This window comes from Drosophila erecta, unplaced genomic scaffold (genome assembly GCF_003286155.1).
Source record: "Drosophila erecta strain 14021-0224.00,06,07 unplaced genomic scaffold, DereRS2 tig00000000-arrow-pilon, whole genome shotgun sequence".
Classification (NCBI taxonomy): Eukaryota; Metazoa; Arthropoda; class Insecta; order Diptera; family Drosophilidae; genus Drosophila; species Drosophila erecta.
The window spans coordinates 11,002,890-11,023,437 of NW_020825194.1; the positions used below are offsets into that span (position 1 = coordinate 11,002,890).

At 46.5% G+C, this 20,548-nt stretch overlaps 5 protein-coding genes across 6 annotated transcripts; 2 read left to right on the forward strand and 3 right to left on the reverse strand.

Moving 5' to 3' along the window:
- Positions 1-4: 4 nt before the first annotated feature.
- Positions 5-921, reverse strand: LOC6552925 (replication protein A 70 kDa DNA-binding subunit). 2 transcript variants are annotated; one of them, XM_026983557.1, is made up of 2 exons: positions 827-921; positions 5-773 (listed from the first exon to the last, which is right to left on the reverse strand). In XM_026983557.1, the coding sequence occupies exons 1-2, from the start codon at positions 845-847 to the stop codon at positions 87-89; spliced, it is 708 nt and encodes a 235-aa protein (XP_026839358.1). In that variant the 5' UTR covers positions 848-921; the 3' UTR covers positions 5-86. The 2 variants fall into 2 exon arrangements, with proteins under 2 accessions (XP_026839358.1, XP_001980998.3); XM_001980962.3 differs by having other exon boundaries at positions 5-762; positions 827-889.
- Positions 922-1,753: 832 nt separating this feature from the next.
- LOC6552924 (replication protein A 70 kDa DNA-binding subunit) lies at positions 1,754-4,043 on the reverse strand. Its single transcript, XM_001980961.3, has 4 exons — positions 3,809-4,043; positions 3,502-3,746; positions 2,226-3,444; positions 1,754-2,164 (listed from the first exon to the last, which is right to left on the reverse strand). Exons 1-4 carry the CDS (start codon positions 3,842-3,844, stop codon positions 1,853-1,855), a joined length of 1,812 nt encoding a protein of 603 aa, XP_001980997.1. The 5' UTR covers positions 3,845-4,043; the 3' UTR covers positions 1,754-1,852.
- Positions 4,044-4,383: 340 nt separating this feature from the next.
- Positions 4,384-7,542, forward strand: LOC6552923 (DNA replication licensing factor Mcm2). Its single transcript, XM_001980960.3, has 2 exons — positions 4,384-6,801; positions 6,859-7,542. Exons 1-2 carry the CDS (start codon positions 4,663-4,665, stop codon positions 7,381-7,383), a joined length of 2,664 nt encoding a protein of 887 aa, XP_001980996.1. The 5' UTR covers positions 4,384-4,662; the 3' UTR covers positions 7,384-7,542.
- Positions 7,466-9,464, reverse strand: LOC6552922 (probable ATP-dependent RNA helicase DDX55 homolog). Its single transcript, XM_001980959.3, has one exon. It carries the CDS (start codon positions 9,395-9,397, stop codon positions 7,556-7,558), a length of 1,842 nt encoding a protein of 613 aa, XP_001980995.1. The 5' UTR covers positions 9,398-9,464; the 3' UTR covers positions 7,466-7,555.
- Positions 9,465-17,685: 8,221 nt separating this feature from the next.
- On the forward strand, positions 17,686-18,915 carry LOC6552921 (protein atonal). Its single transcript, XM_001980958.3, has one exon. The coding sequence runs from the start codon at positions 17,755-17,757 to the stop codon at positions 18,700-18,702; it is 948 nt and encodes a 315-aa protein (XP_001980994.1). The 5' UTR covers positions 17,686-17,754; the 3' UTR covers positions 18,703-18,915.
- The last annotated feature ends 1,633 nt before the right edge of the window (positions 18,916-20,548 follow it).

The window sequence follows — 20,548 nt, forward strand, 5'->3', positions numbered from 1 at the left end:
ACATTTTAAGAATATACAAATTTTAATATTACTAATATTGCACAAGTATTAGTTTATCGTAGGTCCAAATACTATTGCAGAGTTCGTTATTGGTTCCTGTACCATTCCAACATTGAAGTAGCATCTGGAATATCTGGATTGATCTGCACATTCGTGTACCAGCTGGCGTTCAGTTTAATTGCATTATTGTGAGGCTGAGCACGCGCCCCTTTGACCACGATAACGTCATCTGGTCGACCTTCAAAGTTCTCAGCTTCCTTTTCCCACAGATTTAACATGACAGGCTGGTAATCAGGATCCACAAGTAATATTTCCCGAATAGAGTGACCTCCTCTGTGATCCAGATCGCGAACCTCCGTGCAGATTCCAATTGCGTCGACGGGCTCTTTGTCCGGTTTTGTAGAAACCTCTGATAACGGCAGAAAATTATACGTTTCTCGGGGAATCCGCTCACTAGCACTGAGTTCTACGACAGTATTCCAAAGAAGAAATACTGCAAAAGGATTCTTTGAAACTTTAAAGCAATTTTCCGCCTGTTGCACCTGAAACCTGGAGAAAATGTATACCAGGCCTGTTTGGATCTGGCCGTAAAATGCATTGATCAAGTTATTAAACACAACTCCTGTTATTTCACCAGACTCATCCAACAAATTCATAATAAAAATTATTCCATCTTTTCCAGCGTTATTCCATTGCGTTATCTCTGATTTCCACGTAACACGAGCTTTAATGGATGTCATATTGCATAGCGTTGGGAGCAAACTGCAAATGGGCTTGATACCGCCAAAAAATTAATTTAATTGATTTCAATGCAATAAATACTTACAATAATTGCGTTAGAGTTCATTTTACGTCGTGTAATGTTGGTATTTTAATCTTTATAGACTGTACTCTATGCGTTGATGTGAATGACTATTGCAGAGCTTCACAAAAGCTTTTTGAGCAATCGCATTGATACCTCTTAGAGTAAAAGGGTATTCCAGATTCGTTGTAAAGTATGCAATAGGTAGAAGGATGCGTTTCCGACCCTATACATTCTTGAGCAAGATCACTAGCCTAGTCGATCTATCCATGTTCGAACGTCTATCAATTCGTATGAACGTCGAGATCTCGGGAACTATAAAGCTAGAATATTAGTTAGGCACGCACAATCTAAATATTTTGGCCGCGCCAAAAGCTGTTGGGCCCACAATTTTTTATATTTATTTTCTTAAATTTGAGTTATTTACAATTTCTATCGATAAGCGAAACAAATTTTCTATTCGCACTCCCACTGGCGGTTATCTGGTATTGGGTATCTTATTGTCGACTAGCATTCTCTCTTGATTTAAAGCTCCAAGATCGAAAAACTTTATACATACGTATATTTTAAAGATCGCTCTGAAAAATGCGCTTCAAGTGAGCAGATAGCATATGCAAAATTGAAAATAAAAGAAACAATATTATCAAGACAAGACGGTTATTTTATATTATTTACATATACTCAACCAAAGATACTAGAAAAAAAAATCGTATGGCGTTATGCATCTAATTATTCTAGTGTCTTTGACTCAACTAATATTATATGTTTTCGAATTTGCTCTTTTTGCTTTTTGTTTGCTCTCAGTGAAAGACTTAGACATAATAATACAAATAAACGTACATTTCCTTCACGTTTTACGTTTATTACAATTAAGAGGAAGTCGTTAATACCAATCTACGATTTTAAATAGGGATATAATATGTATTTGAAGCGTAGCTGAATAACAACACATTCACAATATTTGGAAATAACGTATTTACTGTAATGCATAAATGTATAACCTATTCCTAGTTTATGGGAGAAGTGTTTATGTCGCGTTGCTCATGGCACTCAGTTTGATGGGCCAATACCGGTTAGCTCCTTCAGCTCCTTGAGCAAGTGCTTATTGTACTCCTTGTGATTGATAGGGGCTACAGACTGCACAGTAAGCTTGTTACGAGTCATGTCCCCGAAAACCTCGTTCTTGCAGCGCAGCTTAAAGATGTGCGAAGTGAAGTTGAGGGCGGAGAAAATCTGCTCGGCCTTGGCTGGGTCGTTTTCAAGGGCCTCTCCTACTTCCTGCGAAGTGTGCCCGAGAAGCTGTTCCCCGACCTCGTTAAAGCTACTGACCCAACGGTTGGAAGTCCAGTCGCCGATGCTCATCTAAAAAAATTGTAATGTTAGTTGAGAGTTGATATTTAAAGTAAGAAGGCGAAATACTTACGTTAATAAGCAGGCGGTACTTGAAGTTGGGAAACAGTGCGTTGCATTTCTCGCAGCGGAACTGGTCGTTGCCTTCATCGACGACCTTCTTGTTGCAGTCGCTCTGAGGGCAGGCTCGGTAGAAGGCATTCTCTTGTTTGACGATGTGCACCACTGCCTTGCACTGGAAGTAATCAGGCTTGTCGCCGCTGCCAAGGTTGCGAGCTCGCGCATCCTTAAGCGTCATCCATTCAGTAGAGAAGTTTCCTCCGCCCGTTCGCGCCGAAACCATATTGGCGACATTGTCACCACCTCCATTGTCAAACCAGCCGCGCAGCTTATGTGCCTCGGGGATATCGGGGTTAATCTTCATGATTGACCCACCACCTAGGCTCAAGGACTTACCGCCATTGAACTCATTAATGCGAGATCCCTTGACCAGGATCACAGGTTGCACATGACCGTCAAAGTTAACGGCCTCATCACCCCAGAGGGTTAAGCTGATGGCCGAGTTACTCATATCCACCAGGGTTATTTCGCGCTTCTTGAATTCCTTGTTTGTGGTTCGAGCTACAAAGGATTGCAGCTCGCCCACCTCCTTGCAAATTCCAATTGTGTCCACCGCTGCCTTGTTCTCCATCCCCGACACATCGGAAATAGGAATAAGGTTGTACTTAATTTCTGGAATAGGATCATCGTCGGTATCATCGCAAAGCTGGACAACCGTTTCACCCGAAAAGGTCATCTCGTAAGCGTTGTTCAGCGAAGAGTACTGTTTGTTGGCCGGTTTCAATTGGCACTTTGATATGTAGTACACGCTGTCCACCTGAATAAGGTCGAAGAACTTATCGCACTGTTCCTTAAAGGCAGTGGCCCGAATTTCGCCAGATTCGTCCATTAAATCCATGCTGAACAACTTGCCTTCGCCGCGGGCATTGCTCCAGGTGCGAATACCGGATTTTGAGGTCACGCGAGCCTTAATCACCCACTTGTTTTGGTAGGGACTCAGGCTGGAAATAGGATGCGTCATTCCACTATTAATAGAGGAATTCATTACTACGTTATTATTGTTGTTATGGCCCGGCTCCTTTTTGGCAACGGGCTTGGAATTTGAAGGTGCTGCCGCCTTAGGCGCCAGATCCTGCTTGGCTGCATTTTCATACGTGACGGGTTCGCCAATTTTGGACTTAACCTCGGCGCCTGGATTCACGACAGTCAATTCGGAAATGATGAGAACGCGTCTAAAAAGGAAGATTATGGTATTATCATGTCGGAAGCTTGTTTTACTGCATACTTACTTGCCGGCTCCATCCTTGCCCACCAATGAGGTCACATATTTATCCAGCTGGACAATGGTGAACTCTTCTAGTTCTCCATTGTGCTGCATCACGTTCAGCTGACTGGCCAGCATCGCATAGCTGTTAAAGTACTTGCCGTCGGAGATCAGAATGCGATAGCGCTCTGAGTCCGCGGCGCTGTTAATCTTCTTGATTGCCAGGATCTGGAGAACCGGGCCATCAACAACCTCGCCATGCATGATGCGCTGTGGCCGGTAGTTCGATATATTACTACACCAATCCATTAATTTTAAGCTGGCATACTTACAGCAATCACTCCTGTAGACAAAGATGCCAGTACCATTTTGATTATTAACAATAAATTCTGAAATTTCACAAACAAATATAATTTATGCGTCGAGGGCTGGGAACAAAGTGAAGCTAGAAGAGGCGGGAAGGGCTGCACCGTAATTTTGAATCAGTGGTAACGGAACTAGTTCAAGTTGGGTCCCATTCAGAGCTGCATTTCAGGGCAGTAACGATTTTATTGCTTAATAGAAAACGCAATAGAAAATTATATTATTTTTATGTTTGTTAACAATATATGGAGCATAAAAGTCAAGTATATTGAGCATCAATTGAAATATAGCTTTTAGCTTGAATAACGTTCTTTGTAATAATGCCTACATCTAGTTAAGCTTACAACTTTTCTATTAAAACGGTATTATACAAAATAATCTTATATTTTTGTTAAAAATACTTATCACTCTGTGATATTTAAATAACAGAAAGAAAATCGGTATTACTTACTTTCTTAATAGACAAATAAGTTTTTTTCCGCTCTTTTATAAAGTAAGCAGAAGACATTAGAATAACAGGATGTGTAACGCCATACGATTTTTATGCTCTAAATTAGTGCCGTCTTCAAATAAGTGGCTGCATAGTGCAAATACAATGTACGGCCGTTACGCATCATGTTATTCTAATGTCTTTGGCTGAAGCGTATGTACACGGTATGTACCAGCCCTTTACAGCATTGTGTATCGAAACTTAAATGCAGCCCTGAATTTGTTCGATTAGCAGACATTTTCCCGCGCATTTTCGCACGCGTCGTCACAACAAGATCACCAGTGCAAAACAAAACATAGTACAGATAAACGCTAAGCACAACAGACGCACGTTATGGACAATCCCAGTTCACCACCGCCAAATACGCCCAGCGATGCCGCCGAACGTCGCGAACTGCGGGCAGCGATGACGTCGCCGGTGGGCGACTTTGAGCCGTTCGAGAACGAGGACGAGATCTTGGGAGATCAGACCGTTCGCGATGAGGCCGAGGAGGAGGATGGCGAGGAGCTCTTCGGGGACAACATGGAGAACGACTACCGACCCATGCCTGAGCTGGATCACTACGATCCGGCGCTGCTGGATGACGAGGATGACTTCTCGGAGATGTCTCAGGGAGATCGCTTTGCAGCCGAGTCGGAAATGCGTCGACGCGACCGGGCCGCCGGCATCCATCGCGACGATCGTGATCTGGGTTTCGGTCAGTCCGATGATGAGGACGACGTGGGACCCCGGGCCAAAAGACGAGCTGGCGAGAAAGCAGCTGTTGGCGAGGTAGAGGACACCGAGATGGTGGAGTCTATCGAAAACCTGGAGGATACCAAGGGACACTCTACCAAAGAGTGGGTCAGTATGCTAGGACCACGCACGGAAATCGCCAATCGCTTTCAATCCTTCTTGAGAACATTTGTGGATGAAAGGGGCGCATACACCTATCGTGATCGGATACGGCGGATGTGCGAGCAGAACATGTCTTCGTTCGTCGTCTCCTACACGGATCTGGCCAACAAGGAACACGTGCTGGCGTACTTCCTGCCCGAGGCTCCCTTTCAAATGCTCGAGATTTTCGATAAAGTAGCCAAGGACATGGTGCTCTCTATTTTTCCCACCTACGAGCGGGTCACCACCGAGATTCACGTGCGGATCTCGGAGCTCCCGCTAATCGAGGAGCTGCGCACATTCAGAAAACTGCATCTTAACCAGTTAGTTCGCACTTTGGGCGTGGTAACTGCCACTACAGGTGTTCTTCCACAGCTATCCGTGATTAAGTACGACTGCGTTAAGTGCGGCTATGTGCTGGGTCCCTTTGTTCAGTCGCAAAATACGGAGATAAAACCCGGTTCTTGCCCAGAGTGCCAGAGCACTGGACCCTTCTCAATCAACATGGAGCAGACGTTGTATCGAAATTATCAGAAGATCACGTTGCAGGAGTCGCCAGGTAGGATTCCAGCTGGACGCATTCCTCGCAGCAAAGATGTTATTTTGCTCGCTGATTTGTGCGATCAATGCAAACCTGGAGATGAACTTGAGGTCACAGGTATATATACCAACAACTATGACGGTTCCTTGAACACAGACCAAGGATTCCCCGTTTTTGCCACCGTGATAATTGCCAATCATGTGGTTGTAAAAGACTCCAAGCAGGTAGTGCAGTCGCTTACGGACGAGGACATAGCAACCATTCAGAAGTTGAGCAAGGATCCGCGTATAGTAGAGCGTGTAGTAGCATCAATGGCGCCTTCTATATACGGACATGATTATATCAAGAGGGCGCTGGCCTTAGCTCTCTTCGGTGGAGAGTCCAAAAATCCCGGGGAGAAACACAAGGTCAGAGGTGATATAAACCTACTCATCTGCGGAGATCCCGGAACGGCAAAGTCGCAGTTCCTCAAGTACACCGAAAAGGTTGCGCCTCGTGCAGTTTTCACTACCGGACAGGGAGCCAGTGCAGTGGGTCTTACGGCTTATGTGCGCCGAAATCCAGTATCCCGTGAGTGGACATTGGAGGCGGGTGCTCTGGTGCTGGCTGATCAGGGAGTCTGTCTCATCGACGAGTTCGACAAAATGAACGACCAGGATCGTACCTCTATTCACGAGGCCATGGAACAGCAGTCCATATCGATTTCCAAGGCTGGTATTGTCACCTCTCTTCAAGCTCGTTGCACCGTGATTGCTGCTGCCAATCCCATTGGCGGTCGCTATGATCCCTCGATGACCTTCTCGGAGAACGTGAATCTCTCGGAGCCCATCCTGTCCCGTTTTGATGTCCTGTGCGTGGTTAAGGACGAATTTGATCCCATGCAGGATCAACAGCTGGCCAAATTCGTGGTACACTCGCATATGAAGCACCACCCGAGTGAGGAGGAGCAGCCTGAGTTGGAGGAACCACAGCTGAAGACCGTTGATGAGATCCCGCAGGACTTGTTGCGACAATATATTGTGTACGCTAAAGAGAACATACGGCCGAAGTTAACTGTAAGCTAACTTATTGAAATCACAGCAAAAATATATTAACTTTATCGTTTTATATAGAACATCGACGAGGACAAGATCGCCAAGATGTACGCCCAGCTGCGACAGGAATCTTTTGCCACGGGCTCACTGCCCATTACGGTGCGTCATATTGAGAGCGTCATCCGAATGTCGGAAGCGCATGCTCGCATGCATCTGCGCGAAAACGTGATGGAGGCAGATGTCAGCATGGCTATCCGCATGATGTTGGAGAGCTTTATAGAAGCGCAGAAGTTCAGCGTTATGAAGAAGATGCGCAGCACATTCCAGAAGTACCTGTCCTTCCAAAAGGACCATTCCGAGCTGCTGTTCTTTATTCTGCGACAGCTGACGCTCGACCAGCTCGCCTACATCCGCTGCAAGGACGGGCCCGGCGCCACGCACGTTGAGATTATGGAGCGGGATTTGATCGAACGGGCTAAGCAGCTAGACATTGTTAACCTGAAACCCTTCTACGAATCGGATCTGTTCCGCACAAATGGCTTCTCTTACGATCCCAAGCGCCGCATCATCCTTCAAATTGTGGTCGACGGAAACACAGCTTAAGTTTCAGCCGTTTACATCATCTCATTTATAGTTATAGCATTCACGTCTATGCTTTGTTACCCCCATTTTTGGTCTAATAATGTTTGATATACTTATGTATGTATTTATACTTAAATAGGCATTTCTTTTGAATACAAATATAATTTTTCGTAAACATCAGTCCCAAAGCATGTCATTCATTATCCCCTTCGATGCCCATGGCCTTGTCGAAATCTTCCTCACTGATCTTGTTCTTTTTCAGCCGTTTGAAGAGTCGAATATCGCTGGCTAGTTCATCGAGGTCCTCCTGGCTAAACTGCTGCCTCTTCTTCCCTTTCCCAGAGCCGCCTGCCTCTGCCTCTGCCGCTTTCTTTCGCTGTTTCTTCGCCTTGCGCAGCTCCTTTTTGGACTTGGCATCCAGTTTTGCCTTCTTAGTCTGATCCCAGGACTCTACACGCTTTTTGTGCTGCTTTTGGCCCGGCCAGCTTCCGGTTTGCTCGTAAGTTTCCATTTTCTTCTGCCGAACTTGCTCTTTCTGTGCGTTCTTGTACGAAAGCTTGGTTAGGTCCACTTCAAAAGTTGGCGCCACATAGCCGCCACCCTGGTAGTTCTTCAGCTCCGGCATGCGGGGCAGTTGAAGGAGACCGTAAGCAGTGGCCATCTTTCCCAGATCCAGATCTTTTAGTCGGAGAATAGCGCTGCATTCGTGTTTGGTGTATGCTCTTACATGTGAAACAAAAGCGCGCATGCCTTTATCATAGACACCCTTGTCGGCCGCCTGCAGCCGATGGAGTTCATTTAAGACGGCAGGTAGTTTCTGCCTTTCTCGATCTGCATCCTCCTCCTCCTCGCTGAGCAGTTTAGTTAGCTCCACCTTCTGATTGATCTTCAGGAAGTGCACATAAGCATCTTCGCTGGGCAGGAGAAACACCAGAGCGTTGCCCTCGTTTCCCTGTCGAGCAGTGCGTCCCACACGGTGCACAAAGCTGGAGGCAGTTGATGGTGGATCCCATTGCACTACCCACTCAATTTCAGGTACATCCAAGCCACGTGCGAGAACATCCGTGCAGAGAAGAACGGCCTGTGGAGTGTTGCGAAACCTCTCTACCACATTGGCCCTCTTGTTTTTCATCTTTCCGTGGATTCCTAGCACTGTGCGTTTGGGCAGAAGAGGCGGCAGGGCTTCAGCCCAATACTCCACACAGGCGCAGGTGGGGAAAAAGACCATCACCTTACCAATATCGGTTTCGGGTGAACTCAGGAACTCCAGCAGGGCTACAAACTTCAGTTCTGGCTCGACAATCCTGTAGAAATTCTGCAGGCGGGCTGGCGTGTTCACGGAGGCCTTCTCCTTAACTGAAACGAGTACGGGATTTCTCAAGCCCGCACGGATTAAGTCCGTAACCTCGGTAGTCTGTGTGGCGGAGAAGAGCCCAGTTCGACGCTGGCGGGGCAAATAGCCCAATATGTTATTTACACTCGTTTTGAAGCCCAAGTCCAGCAGGCGGTCAGCTTCGTCTAGGACAAGAAACTCCAAACTCTTCACCCGAGCCGCCAGATTAAGATCATCTCCTTTACGCTGAAATAGATCCTCCAGCCGACCGGGGGTGCACACCAGTATACAGGGCGTTTCTTTACGCAGCGTGGCTATGTCCTCTTCTATGCTGTTGCCACCTACAATCAACTGTTGATTTAGGTGCTCGAGGTCTTCGTGCTCCAGAAACTGGGCTAGAACCTCGGAGATTTGGCGCGCCAGTTCCCGGGTTGGTGAGATGATCAGGGCACCTATTTCCTTGGGGCCCCAGGGGGTCTCCTTGTGGCGTCTCTGCAGGATTTCTAGCATGGGCACAAGGAAAGCCAGTGTTTTACCACTACCAGTAACCGCCTCCGCGGAGACATCCTTTCGGGCCAGGAGCAGCGGAATGGCCGCCGTCTGAACGGGCGTCATCTGCTGGAAGCCAAAACTCTGCACCACTTGAAGCACTGCGTCCGAGAGCGGTGGTTTGTCCAGCGAAGACCACTTTTTTCGAGACATTTTGCGATTTGGTTTATCAACAAAAACATGTGCGCGATAGTGTGACCATTTCGAATAGAGCAGAAAGAGTGGCAGCGCCGGCAGCTTACTTTGAAAGGGGCGCCGGATTTAAAGCATTGCCAGCACAAATTTTGTTTACCAGAGTAGCCACTTATCGATTTATACTCGATTGTCCTTGGCGCGAAATTGCAGAGTTTCAAAGAGTTTCAGACCCATAAAAAATTCTTGGCACAGCCTTGACACTTGCGCCTGCATCTACAACAGCAGCTGACACCGCTTTCTCTCGCAATTCTATTGCACCCACCCACGAGCGCATCCAAAAAAAAAAGAAGGAGCCACACACGCTGTTTGTTGTTCTGCTGCTTGTATGGATTCCAAATCGTCCGAAAAAAGCGTGTGCCATCTGTCGCCTGGCGCTGCATTTCCAAAATATCGATGCCTGCGAATAAAAAAAAATCGGAAGTAAAAAGAGTTCGCCTTTTTCGATTCGGTTCGTCAACAAAATGGGATAGCGACAGCGGAGGGAATTGTGAAGAGGATTGCAGGACGAGGTGTTTAGACCGGACCAACAGGCTAAACGACCGACCGCCGTGGCTGAAAGAGGAGAACACAACGTTTTTGGACGCGTGTGGCCAAAGTTAATGAAGCGTTTTAAAATTAACTTGTGGCCAAACGGAGGAGCAAAAAAACCTGAACAGTTAGGGCGAGAATGAGGCTCCAGAAAAGGGACTATGGGTGCTTATTGGCGTCAAAATATGTTGTATAAAAAAAGGATGGCCAGTGGTCAAGAGTTTCATAAAACAAAATGCTAGCACGTTCTAGAAATTTCAGTGTGGCGAGTACATTATTAGGTTTCATATTTAAAAACAAATGTATTTGAATAATGCTTCACCATAAAGCAACCAAAACAATTCAATTACTGAAAAACTAACAATAACTCTGAAGTGAACGGAGTGAAGGAGTCACTTAAAGGACGGAGATCGCATTGGCATTGATCTATTTTCCTCATAAATATGTATTAAATTAGGGGAAAGGAATTCATATTTAATTTCTTTTGTACGCAAAGGAATAATCAATTCAAGCCCGCCTTCAAATCCTAGCTCATAAGCATGTCCTTGCTGGGTTCATTGTGTGTTTTTTGTTTTTTTGTTTGTCCAACCCTTGAAGAGATTGATTATTGTTTATATTTGTGCCCCTGCATCGATGTGTACATATCTGTATCTGTATCAAATGTATGGGCATGTGAATGCAGTGCAAACAGGCGAAGGATTGTGGTCAACGCCAACGCATCCCCTTTTGAATTGGGGCAATTAAAGTTGTTCGCTCGACTCACTCCGCTGAATAGCTATGTATACGGACACGTGATAGAACAGGGTCAGGGAAATTATCCTGCTTTCCCCTGGAGACGAAGCCTAGGCAATTAACCCCTTCTGGCCCTCATCTTCCACTCCTGCGAGGGCGTTAAGTCAGACACGAGTTTCGGGTCGATTTATCAAATAATTCCACGAATTCCTGGAATTCGAAATAGAGCGATCTTCGCGCTGAGATTCAGATATTTAGAAATCGAAAGCCGCCTGGGAATTTGTCCTGGCGTCGGTTCGATCGCTTGTAATTATGCTAATTATGAGTTTGATTTGTGACTTCAACTGTCCGGGGTTCATTTAACGAATTTCTCGTCTCCTGTTGGGCCTTTTGTTCTTTCCGAAAAACATTGAGCTAATTGCACTGCTCCTAGGTTTTCACACATTTTGCTCTAGTTCCAATTAACCGAAACTCCTCTTCCTGCTGCAAATGGCAAATGCCGAATGACTTTCTGCCAGCATCATTGATCATTCTGCTAAATTGCTGGGAATTTTCCCCCTCTTAGGCAATGTTCTTTGCTACCTGACCAGATTCCCTTCCAGCCGCTGTGTGGTCACTTCAGCTAACTATAAGTGACATTTGCGGTTGAAAATATCAATTTTCATAAAATGCAATTGTCACCTTAGCGCCGAGACCTCCCCCAATGATCAAGAAACTGTCAGCGGGCCAACTCTATCTTAGAATTTGATTTTTAAATTAGAAAACACTAACCAAATACCTGTGCAGATCCCGGCAGACAGTAGTCACTTATCTGATGGTCAATTTTTCAATTTCACTGGCTGATGTTGAGAAATTACCCCCCGTCCATCGATATCAGTTACGATTTACATTTCACTCTTAACACTACCCGAAAACAAGGTAAGACGTATCAATTACCAACGATCGGTGTTCGTTGACAGTCGCACTAGTGCATTGGGATAGAAATTGAAATTGAAATTGGGATTGGGTTTGGGCTCGTATGGCTGCTGGAGGATCCTTCCTAGAAAGTCATTTCTCACACTGGCCGTCCTGGGACTTGTTTGTGTTTAATTTCGATTTCTTTTGTCCGGCTACTTGACTGCGGGCCAAGTGCCTTCAGTTGTACACCAGACGGGCGACGGGCGACGGGCGACGGGCGACGGTGGCAGCGGTGAGGTGGAGGTGCCCAAAGTGCCAATGGCACCTATGGGAATTGGGAATTATCACAAACTGACCTCCGCAGAATGGACTAAAACAAAAACAACAACAAAAAATAAAGGGAATCAGACGAGAAGGAGGACCGAAATCCTTGAAACCGTTTGAAAGTTTCGCTTTTTTTCGGGCTCGCAGCCCCATCGCTCGGTTGTTACCCTAATTTCGGCTCATCTTCATCCAGCCATCCAGACTCTCGGGCCCTGATCATCGGCAGCTTATCTCATCTCTCTAGCCGGCGCACGCGTGTCATCCTGGGCAGCAATCAAAGTGATATGAAAATTGCATTTGGGTTCAACAGGTTCGCAGTTTTCGATTGCTGATCGCTGAGGCTAGTGCACGGTAAAAAAATATGAACACCTGGCTACAATAAATATTAAAACAAAATGCATAGCATTAGCGATAGTTGTTTGTTCAAAAAACAGGTAATGCTTCTATATTTTATAATGTGTTCACTCCATAATCCTGCACTCGAACACCTGTTTTTTTTCTCAGTGCACTCTTGCTGTTCTTTGCTGTTCTGTTAATTTTGTTTGCCTAAAGGTTAAACGTGCGAATTTCACCCAAAGGCAGTCGCCAGTTTCGAGGGCTCCAGGGACTCCGATTTCGGTGGTAATCGGTCTGACTTCTGACTGACCATCCACTTCTGCTCCTGATCCCACTCCATTTATATCTGCGATTCGCGTACGGTACGCGAATTTCGCTGTTTCGCCTAATTAAATGTAATTTGGTACTTCCTTTTCAGCCGAAATAATGCATATAAATAGTATCTTTAGTTTACATTTTATATTCCCCCACCCGCCACCGGCTCTCATTATTATAAATTTTCGTTTTCTTTCAGCGATCGGCGAGTGGCCTCCGCCCGACCGACTCCGTCCTGATCCAGATCCTCAGTCCTCCTCCTCCTCCTCCTCTTCCTCCCGGAGGTCAGTAGCGTCCCTTTCCGGGGGTTGAATTCAAAGGAATTCGCTGGGTCCTCCGGCACTCTCACCTTTTTCGCGGCTAACAAATCTTCAAATCTTGAGTGCAACAATATGGCAATTGTTGTGTATTGCTACGAGAACTTGTTAATTGTTTCGCGCTCGAGTGGCCAAGAGCTCTGAATGGGCCGCGGCTGTCTCCATTCCGCGGTGCTTCTTGGTGCTCCTTGGGTTTTCAGCGAAACACTTTCCAGGACGGCCCATTGTGGCCAGCTCCATTCATTCATGGAGTGCAACTAGAGCGGGATCGTGACCCGAATGTCGAGGGGTTCCTGCAATTGCTGCTTTGCCGCCCGCCGCCGCAAATTAGACGCTCAATTACGCTACGAAAATTCCTGGGTAATTCATGAACCATTCAGAGCTTCTATGTATTACTTGCAGAAAAACCTACCTTGAGGTGTCAGAAATTGTTATTCATCCAAAAAATATTATAAGCATGTTAAGTAAGATGAAATACGCGGTGTTTGGTATGAACAATGTAAGATAAGGCCATATTAAAAACTAAGCAGATATTTATAATGTTATAATTGTTTTTACTAAGAAGCATTTAATTCTTGGTGATGTCACGATCATTTTTAGTTCCAGGAACCGATTTTATACACATTTTTCAAAGTGTATGCAGTAATTCGCCATGCAATCATGGTAGTGAGTCACTCGCTCACTTGAAAGTGAATCTTGACCACGTGGTGTTCCTGGTCTAGTCGTCTCTAGCCCTTTCTCAATCATTTTTCATCCTAGCCACTTCCTTCCGCAAAATGTTCTCACACTTGACCTGCTGCTGGGAGACGCCCAAAGGATCGGAATACGGGTCGAGATCGGAAGTGGTTGAGCAACAGGAGGGGACAGCATCTCTTCTAGGCATCGCCAATGTTGTTTCAATAATTTTTTGAAAATCTTATTAAAAACTGTTGTTATTTCTGCCGCGACCTTTTCTTCGTCTTTTGTGTGTGGGTTTCGTTTTCGTTTCTTTTTTATTGCTTTAATCATTTTTATTTTGTGCGGCTTCCGTGCCACCTGTTATGGTTACTACCATGGAGCCAAGGAGCCCAGAGGAGCGCAGCCGAGGTCCTTCAGAGCCTTTTTGATTTTTCTCAAGTGATTGCGTAGTTTTCATCTGTTTTCTTTGTTCCAGCGAGCAGTGTTTCAAATTTGAATTGATCACTTGCCAGGGATCTGGGATAGGGTTTCGTGGGACCAGATCCTCGCTCATAACAATACCAATCACAATTTGTCGGTATCGGTTATGATGCACTTCCGAATCGGAAACGAGGGTAGAGCCACCAAATAGGGATCCAATATGCACCATGAAATTAATGTTTGATAGCCACATTAATATGCCAAATAACACAAGGGCTTCCATTTTATGCGCTTTCCAATCCAATCTGGTTTCTGGGCTAGGAAATCTGCTTTCAAAACATGGCAGGAGTTTGTCAAATTAGAGACCAATTTGTCAGTGCTTCATTTAACCGATATGCCTTGATTTCTTTGACTCTACGAGTTCCAAGAAATTCGTTTTCAAAATAGTTCACATTTTTAACAAAGTATGCATGGAATGTACAAATACATAGCACCTACATGGACATGGTTAATCGGCCTGCATTTGACTTACTATAAAATATGTGTAGCGAATTTGTCTTGTTTCGATGAGGGATAAAGGGATCACTGCTGGCGCCAGTCAGTTGCGAAGATCACCTCAGATACTGATCGGCAGCAATGTTGGCAAAACAACACCACCGAGTTCGAATTGCCGCATCAAAGTCGGCGACAAATATCGCTCTGACATGCCCCGATCCAATCTGGGCAGATACGCTCATAAGGAGCACGGAGCTGATGTGCCATCCCTCAGCCGGATGATAACCATCAGTAGGCAATCTATGACAAAGCGCCGGCACAACAGGAGGTGAGGGCGTGCCCAAACAATGACACAGTGGGCGCTGCAAGGACTCGACTCCGAGGACCCTGTGGACGTGTGTATAATCTAGTTTTAATTTTCATGGGAATTAACCCATGCCCGTCCCAATTTCCCGGCCATTCCGGACAATGTGCAATTTATGCGATATTTGTTTAAGCAATTTTGAACAGCTCCCAGGACTCACAGTGATGAGATCTGAACTGAATCCCGTGCAGTGTTTGCCGCCACGCGAAGCCGTCGTATTTGCTTTGATTTCCACTTGACTTTTTATCCCCGTCGAGGAGCATATGTACATATGATATATTCCATTTTTTCCGCCTCCCCAATCGGTGGTCAATATTTGCAGAGCCAAGTCAAACAACGGCCAACAATACGAGCGCTTTCCGCTTCCTCATCGACTTGGTCCTTCTGCATTTGCATATTTAATTTGCCTTTAATGAATTTTCAATTTGACAATTGCCAAAATGCCACACAAGAGGCCAGGAGGATTCGATTTGGGGCCAGGCCACCCACGTGGAGGGGGAATGAGGAGAAATGGGAACTACTCCAGTTGCGGAGATGGCATGCCAGGGCGATTGCATGTCCATGTCCATGTCCAGACTCCTGCTCCTTTCGCTTTTCGCTCTCGTCTGTAAAATGGGACAGAGTGTTAAATGCTAATAAAATAAGTAACATACAAATTTTTCAATTTCAGCCAAAAAAATAACTGGGCCGAAGACGTTTACGTCGAGCAGAAGCTGGTGGATTGGGATTGTATCTGGATGTGTATCTGTATCTGTATCTGAATATGGATCTGGACAACACTTTCACGGCCCAGAGCGACTTGCTAATGGGAGTCGTTGACGTGCGCCTACTTTCCTCTTGTTGGCATCTTTTGCGCCTACACGTTCCGCAAGTCGAAGAGAGTCCTTTGGAAAGGGTATACAGAATAAGTAGGCCGACTAGTTAGTAACTTGATAACTTCTAAAAAATAATAAAATACCTATGTAGGTAACATGACAATAGTAGTCATGTTTCCAAATTCCTTAATGGTCTTAAAAAGTAACCCATAACTGATTGAGTAATACTAATATTGAATGATGAGTGAAGAATAGTGAGACAATATACTAATCTGATTCGGTTATTTTTGCAAGGGTGTTTCATGTTTCATCCAAACAGATTCAATCCCATCCAATTGCTTTTGTCATGCGCTTTCTGGAAGCTGCTCCACATCAGTTGCATTCCCAGCGATGGCCAAGTTGCATTTATGCATATTGACATGAAAGAAGTGGCCCGTTACCAGCGTAATGATGCCAATGAGTTGGAGCTGAGGTATTGGAGGTACTGGCTCAGGAGGTATGTGGGTCCTTTAATATGTGAGGGATCAGCCACTCGATAACTGACAGGCACGCAAGGCGCCCGATGCTGACCATTGGGTAAAAAAGAGCTCGACTTGAATGTTCGACGTGGAATGACCCTTTTTGCTCCCCCGACTGGCAGCACGTGCATATTGCAATGCGGCAATGAAAATGTAAATTTCCCAATCGATATGCAGCGGATGCCTTGACATCGGCTAATGCCGATAAGCGTAAACTTTACAGCGGAGATGCAATCCGAGGGATACGATCTGCACAGGTACACATTGCAGGTGTAACAACTGTCGGTTCGGGCAAGTGGCTCGTAAATTGCACAGGACATTCAGAAGGGACGTTCAGGACATTCGAGGACTCTCAGGGGTGGACAAAAGGTCAAACATGCCTGTGTGCGTCCAATAAATTGGTGGTGCCGCTCTTGGTGCGGTTTGTTGTGTGACATTTTTATCTAATTGACAGCGTTTTTATTGCCCGGCAAAAAAGATCAGATCCTTTGGGGCGTGCTACTAGTTGTGCGACTGGGTGGCCGCGGAACTTCAAAGATGCCAGGACACTCCCCCGCAAGTGGTTGAAGGTGAATTCATTGCATTATGATTTCCAGCGAATCATTAAGGACGCAAGGGGCGTAGCGGAGGGATCTAAGGACCACCGTGTCCGCATCGTTTTGCCGTGTCATCCTGGGATCTACAACTAAATTCCCTGCTCACGAACGAACCCACAGCCGTATTAATTGCAAGGCGCTAAAATGTAAACCCAACTCTTAGTTAGCGCCTGCCACGCTTATTAGGCACGACGAAGGCTAAGGTGAAGGTCAGCCGTGGCAGTCAGTTAAGCGTGTCCTTGGAGGGCCGGCGCTATCAACTTGAGGGTAGTTGATACCTATCAAGGTACCGGCAACAAGCGTATCAATTGGAGAATTTGCCAAGTTGTAATAAACAAGATTTTTCATTGCGATATTCCGCCCCCGACTTTGGGTCAGCATGTCGAATGACCCGGCGGCGGTAGATTTGTAAGGGCATCCTTGGCCAGGATCAGGTAGATCGAACCCACTTGCAACCGATTCAGATTAGATAAACTCATAAGAACCGCTCTGCCATTTGGTGCTGACAAATCACCGAGGGATTTTTGCAAATTTCGCCTCACTTTGCGGTCGACTTTAATCCCGTTCAGGGATTCAAATCGATTGTTTGTCCAAGTTCTGTTTGCATTTCCGCCCATAATCCTGTTCCGGTTGTGCTGGCCACCCTATAATCATCTTGTTAGCGGCTTTAGATGCCCAGATAGTCGGTTTTCTAGCGCCATTTTAAGCTCTGAACGAACCGGGGTCGAACAGGGCTCTCTGAGGCCGTTGCAACTCACCACCAACTGCCATTGGTCGTGCCACTCGGGCGGCACGTGCTGCCTTCTGGGGCAACTCGTTTACCTGTCCCCCTACCTGCCTTTCTGGCCCTTCTGTCCGTCGTGGTGGGTTTGCGGGTATAAATAGGGCCGAAAGGACGAGAGACCAGTCAGAAACCCGCCAGCACTCGCAGCGTTCGTATCGTTTCATCCAGCAACATAGCACCACCATACAGCAGCAACATGTCGTCCAGTGAGATCTATCGCTACTACTACAAGACATCCGAGGACTTGCAGGGCTTCAAGACAGCCGCCACCGAGCCGTACTTCAATCCCATGGCCGCCTACAATCCCGGCGTGACTCACTACCAGTTCAATGGGAACACCCTGGCCAGCAGTAGCAACTATTTGTCGGCCAATGGGTTCATCAGCTTCGAGCAGGCCAGTTCCGATGGCTGGATCTCCTCCTCGCCGGCTAGCCACCGATCCGAGAGTCCCGAGTATGTGGATCTCAATACCATGTACAATGGAGGCTGCAACAACATGGCCCAGAACCAGCAATACGGAATGATTATGGAACAGCCTGTGGTTTCCACAGCACCCGCAATTCCAGTGGCCTCTCCTCCCGCTGTGGAGGACATGGGCTCCCCCAATGTGGGCACTTGCAAAACGATTCCAGCTCCAGCAGCTCCGAAGCCCAAGCGCAGCTATACGAAGAAGATCCAGCCAAGCACCACTGCCACCTCCACACCGACTGCAGCTGCAGCTGCAGAGGAGTCATCTGGCCCAGTGAATTTGTACACCGAGGATTTCCAGAACTTTGACTTTGACAACTCCGCCTTGTTCGATGACAGCGTCGAGGATGACGAGGACCTAATGCTCTTCAGTGGCGGCGAGGAGTTCGATGGCAATGACGGATCCTTTGACTTGGCCGATGGTGAGAACCAAGATGCCGCTGCCGGAGGCTCGGGAAAGAAGAGGCGTGGCAAGCAGATCACGCCCGTGGTGAAGAGGAAGCGTCGCCTGGCCGCCAACGCCCGTGAGCGTCGTCGGATGCAGAACCTCAACCAGGCCTTCGATCGTCTCCGCCAGTACCTTCCCTGCCTGGGTAACGATCGCCAGCTGTCCAAGCACGAGACCCTCCAAATGGCCCAGACCTACATCTCCGCTCTCGGGGATCTGCTGCGTTGAATGCCCCGATCCCGATTCCGATCCCAAGTACTATTCTCAGTTATTGTTGGAGCTTGCCAAATGTTGTACCTACTCTGTATATATTGCCAGGAGCCCAGTAGTGAATTACCGCTTAAGTATTATGCTGTTTATTGTTTAGTTAATTAGCCTAAATGGAAGACAATGATTAAGACTAAGGAAGACAAAATAAAAGCACTATTAATATACAACATACATATGTTTGTTTTTTGTTAGCGGAGACTCTCCTACAGTTTTAGCAGTATATTAATACTATTCCTAGATCCCACATGGAAAATATAAAAAATCGAGAATTCGAGATGAAGAAGCCAGTTAAGTAAGCCATCCAAATCTTTTATCTCTGAACGGTTCTGTGTGCCCCAATCCTCGACATACACACTTATCGGCGGGGCATCAATTCTCACACAGTTTTCGAGGGCTCTGCGTCTCGCGCCCAGTGAATTGGACTTTATTATATGGGGGAAGGTGATCGATTTGGCGCTTCGCGATCAATTTGTAGACAGTTCGACAAAATTAGGGCCCTTCTTAATCGGGCTGGCCAAAACAAATACGCAGCGGACGATAATTACACGGCACGGCGCGCCGGAGTGTAGCTGCCAAATTAAGTTAAGTGTTGGGCTGATCTGCTTTCAGCAGTCGCAGGTCGCATGCAATGTCCGTAAGTCCGCATGTCCGTTTGTCCGTTCGTCCGTGTGTCCGTATGTTCGTCCCTGTCCCTGGAACCTCTTCAACTTCATATCCCAGTGGAAGTCCCAGCCCAGTCCCAAAAACCAAGCGCCACTCACAAATCGCTTAATGCGAAGTTCGATCCCCGATCGTTGTTGGCGGATAACCTCAGCGGCTTAAGACTTTAAGCCGAAACTGTGCACTTAGCAAAACAAAGAGGAGTTCAAGAAGCTCACTTTAATAAGTTAATGTATGGGTAATAAAGAATAATATGATTTAAAAGACCTGGATGAGTCCCCAACAGGTAATATAATAAAATGTACATAGTGCAAGATTAGATCAAAGCAAGTTCATTGACTTTAAAATATTATTCAATATATTTTGTGCTAACAGAAGGATGATATTTTTGATCTGATGTTGATGAAGATGAAGATTTCTAGCAGTGCAGCATTTCATTCAGCTTAAAGCGGAGCAGTCAGTCAGTCAGTCAATCATTCGGAAGATTCGAAGCCAATTTGTTGATAGCGACAGCGACTCCTGACCGCTGGCGATTCGATCGACTCCCGCATGGGAATTGGAGCGCTCGAAGGCGGCTGGCGAGGGAGGGGGCGTGGCAGCGACCGGATTTCGTGGGCTGTTACTGTTTGTTTTGCAAAATCATTTTCGGGCGTCGCCGCAAAAGCTGCACGGATTTTGCGATTTCGGGATTTCGGGGCACATAATCAAAAGGAAATTCACATAATTAGTTAAGCGGCAGCGCGGCATCGACAGGGCTTCGTTAAATTGTTAATGACTTAATTTAGTGATCGCGAGGTGCGGGCGTCCCTCTCTCTCTTCCTGCGGCCCAGGCAATTATATTGGAATAGGCGCGAATGCGAGGCATAAAGGCGATATCCTGCCGATATCCCTGGAGTGTCGCTCTTGTTAGCGACAATTTACGGCTTTGAACGCTTCCGCACAAAGCGCTGCCGTCAATTTGTCAATTACACAAATTGTTCGGCTCCGTTTCGGTTTTCCCCCCCAGCCCAAAAGCCACGCACAACAAAAGGGTGCGATCGGTCGTCCTGCGGGGTCTCTCTTCCTGCCAATATCGGTCGTTATTCCCGAACAGCTACTTCAGCTACTCCAGCTACTCCAGCTTCTCCAGCTACCACCTGCATGC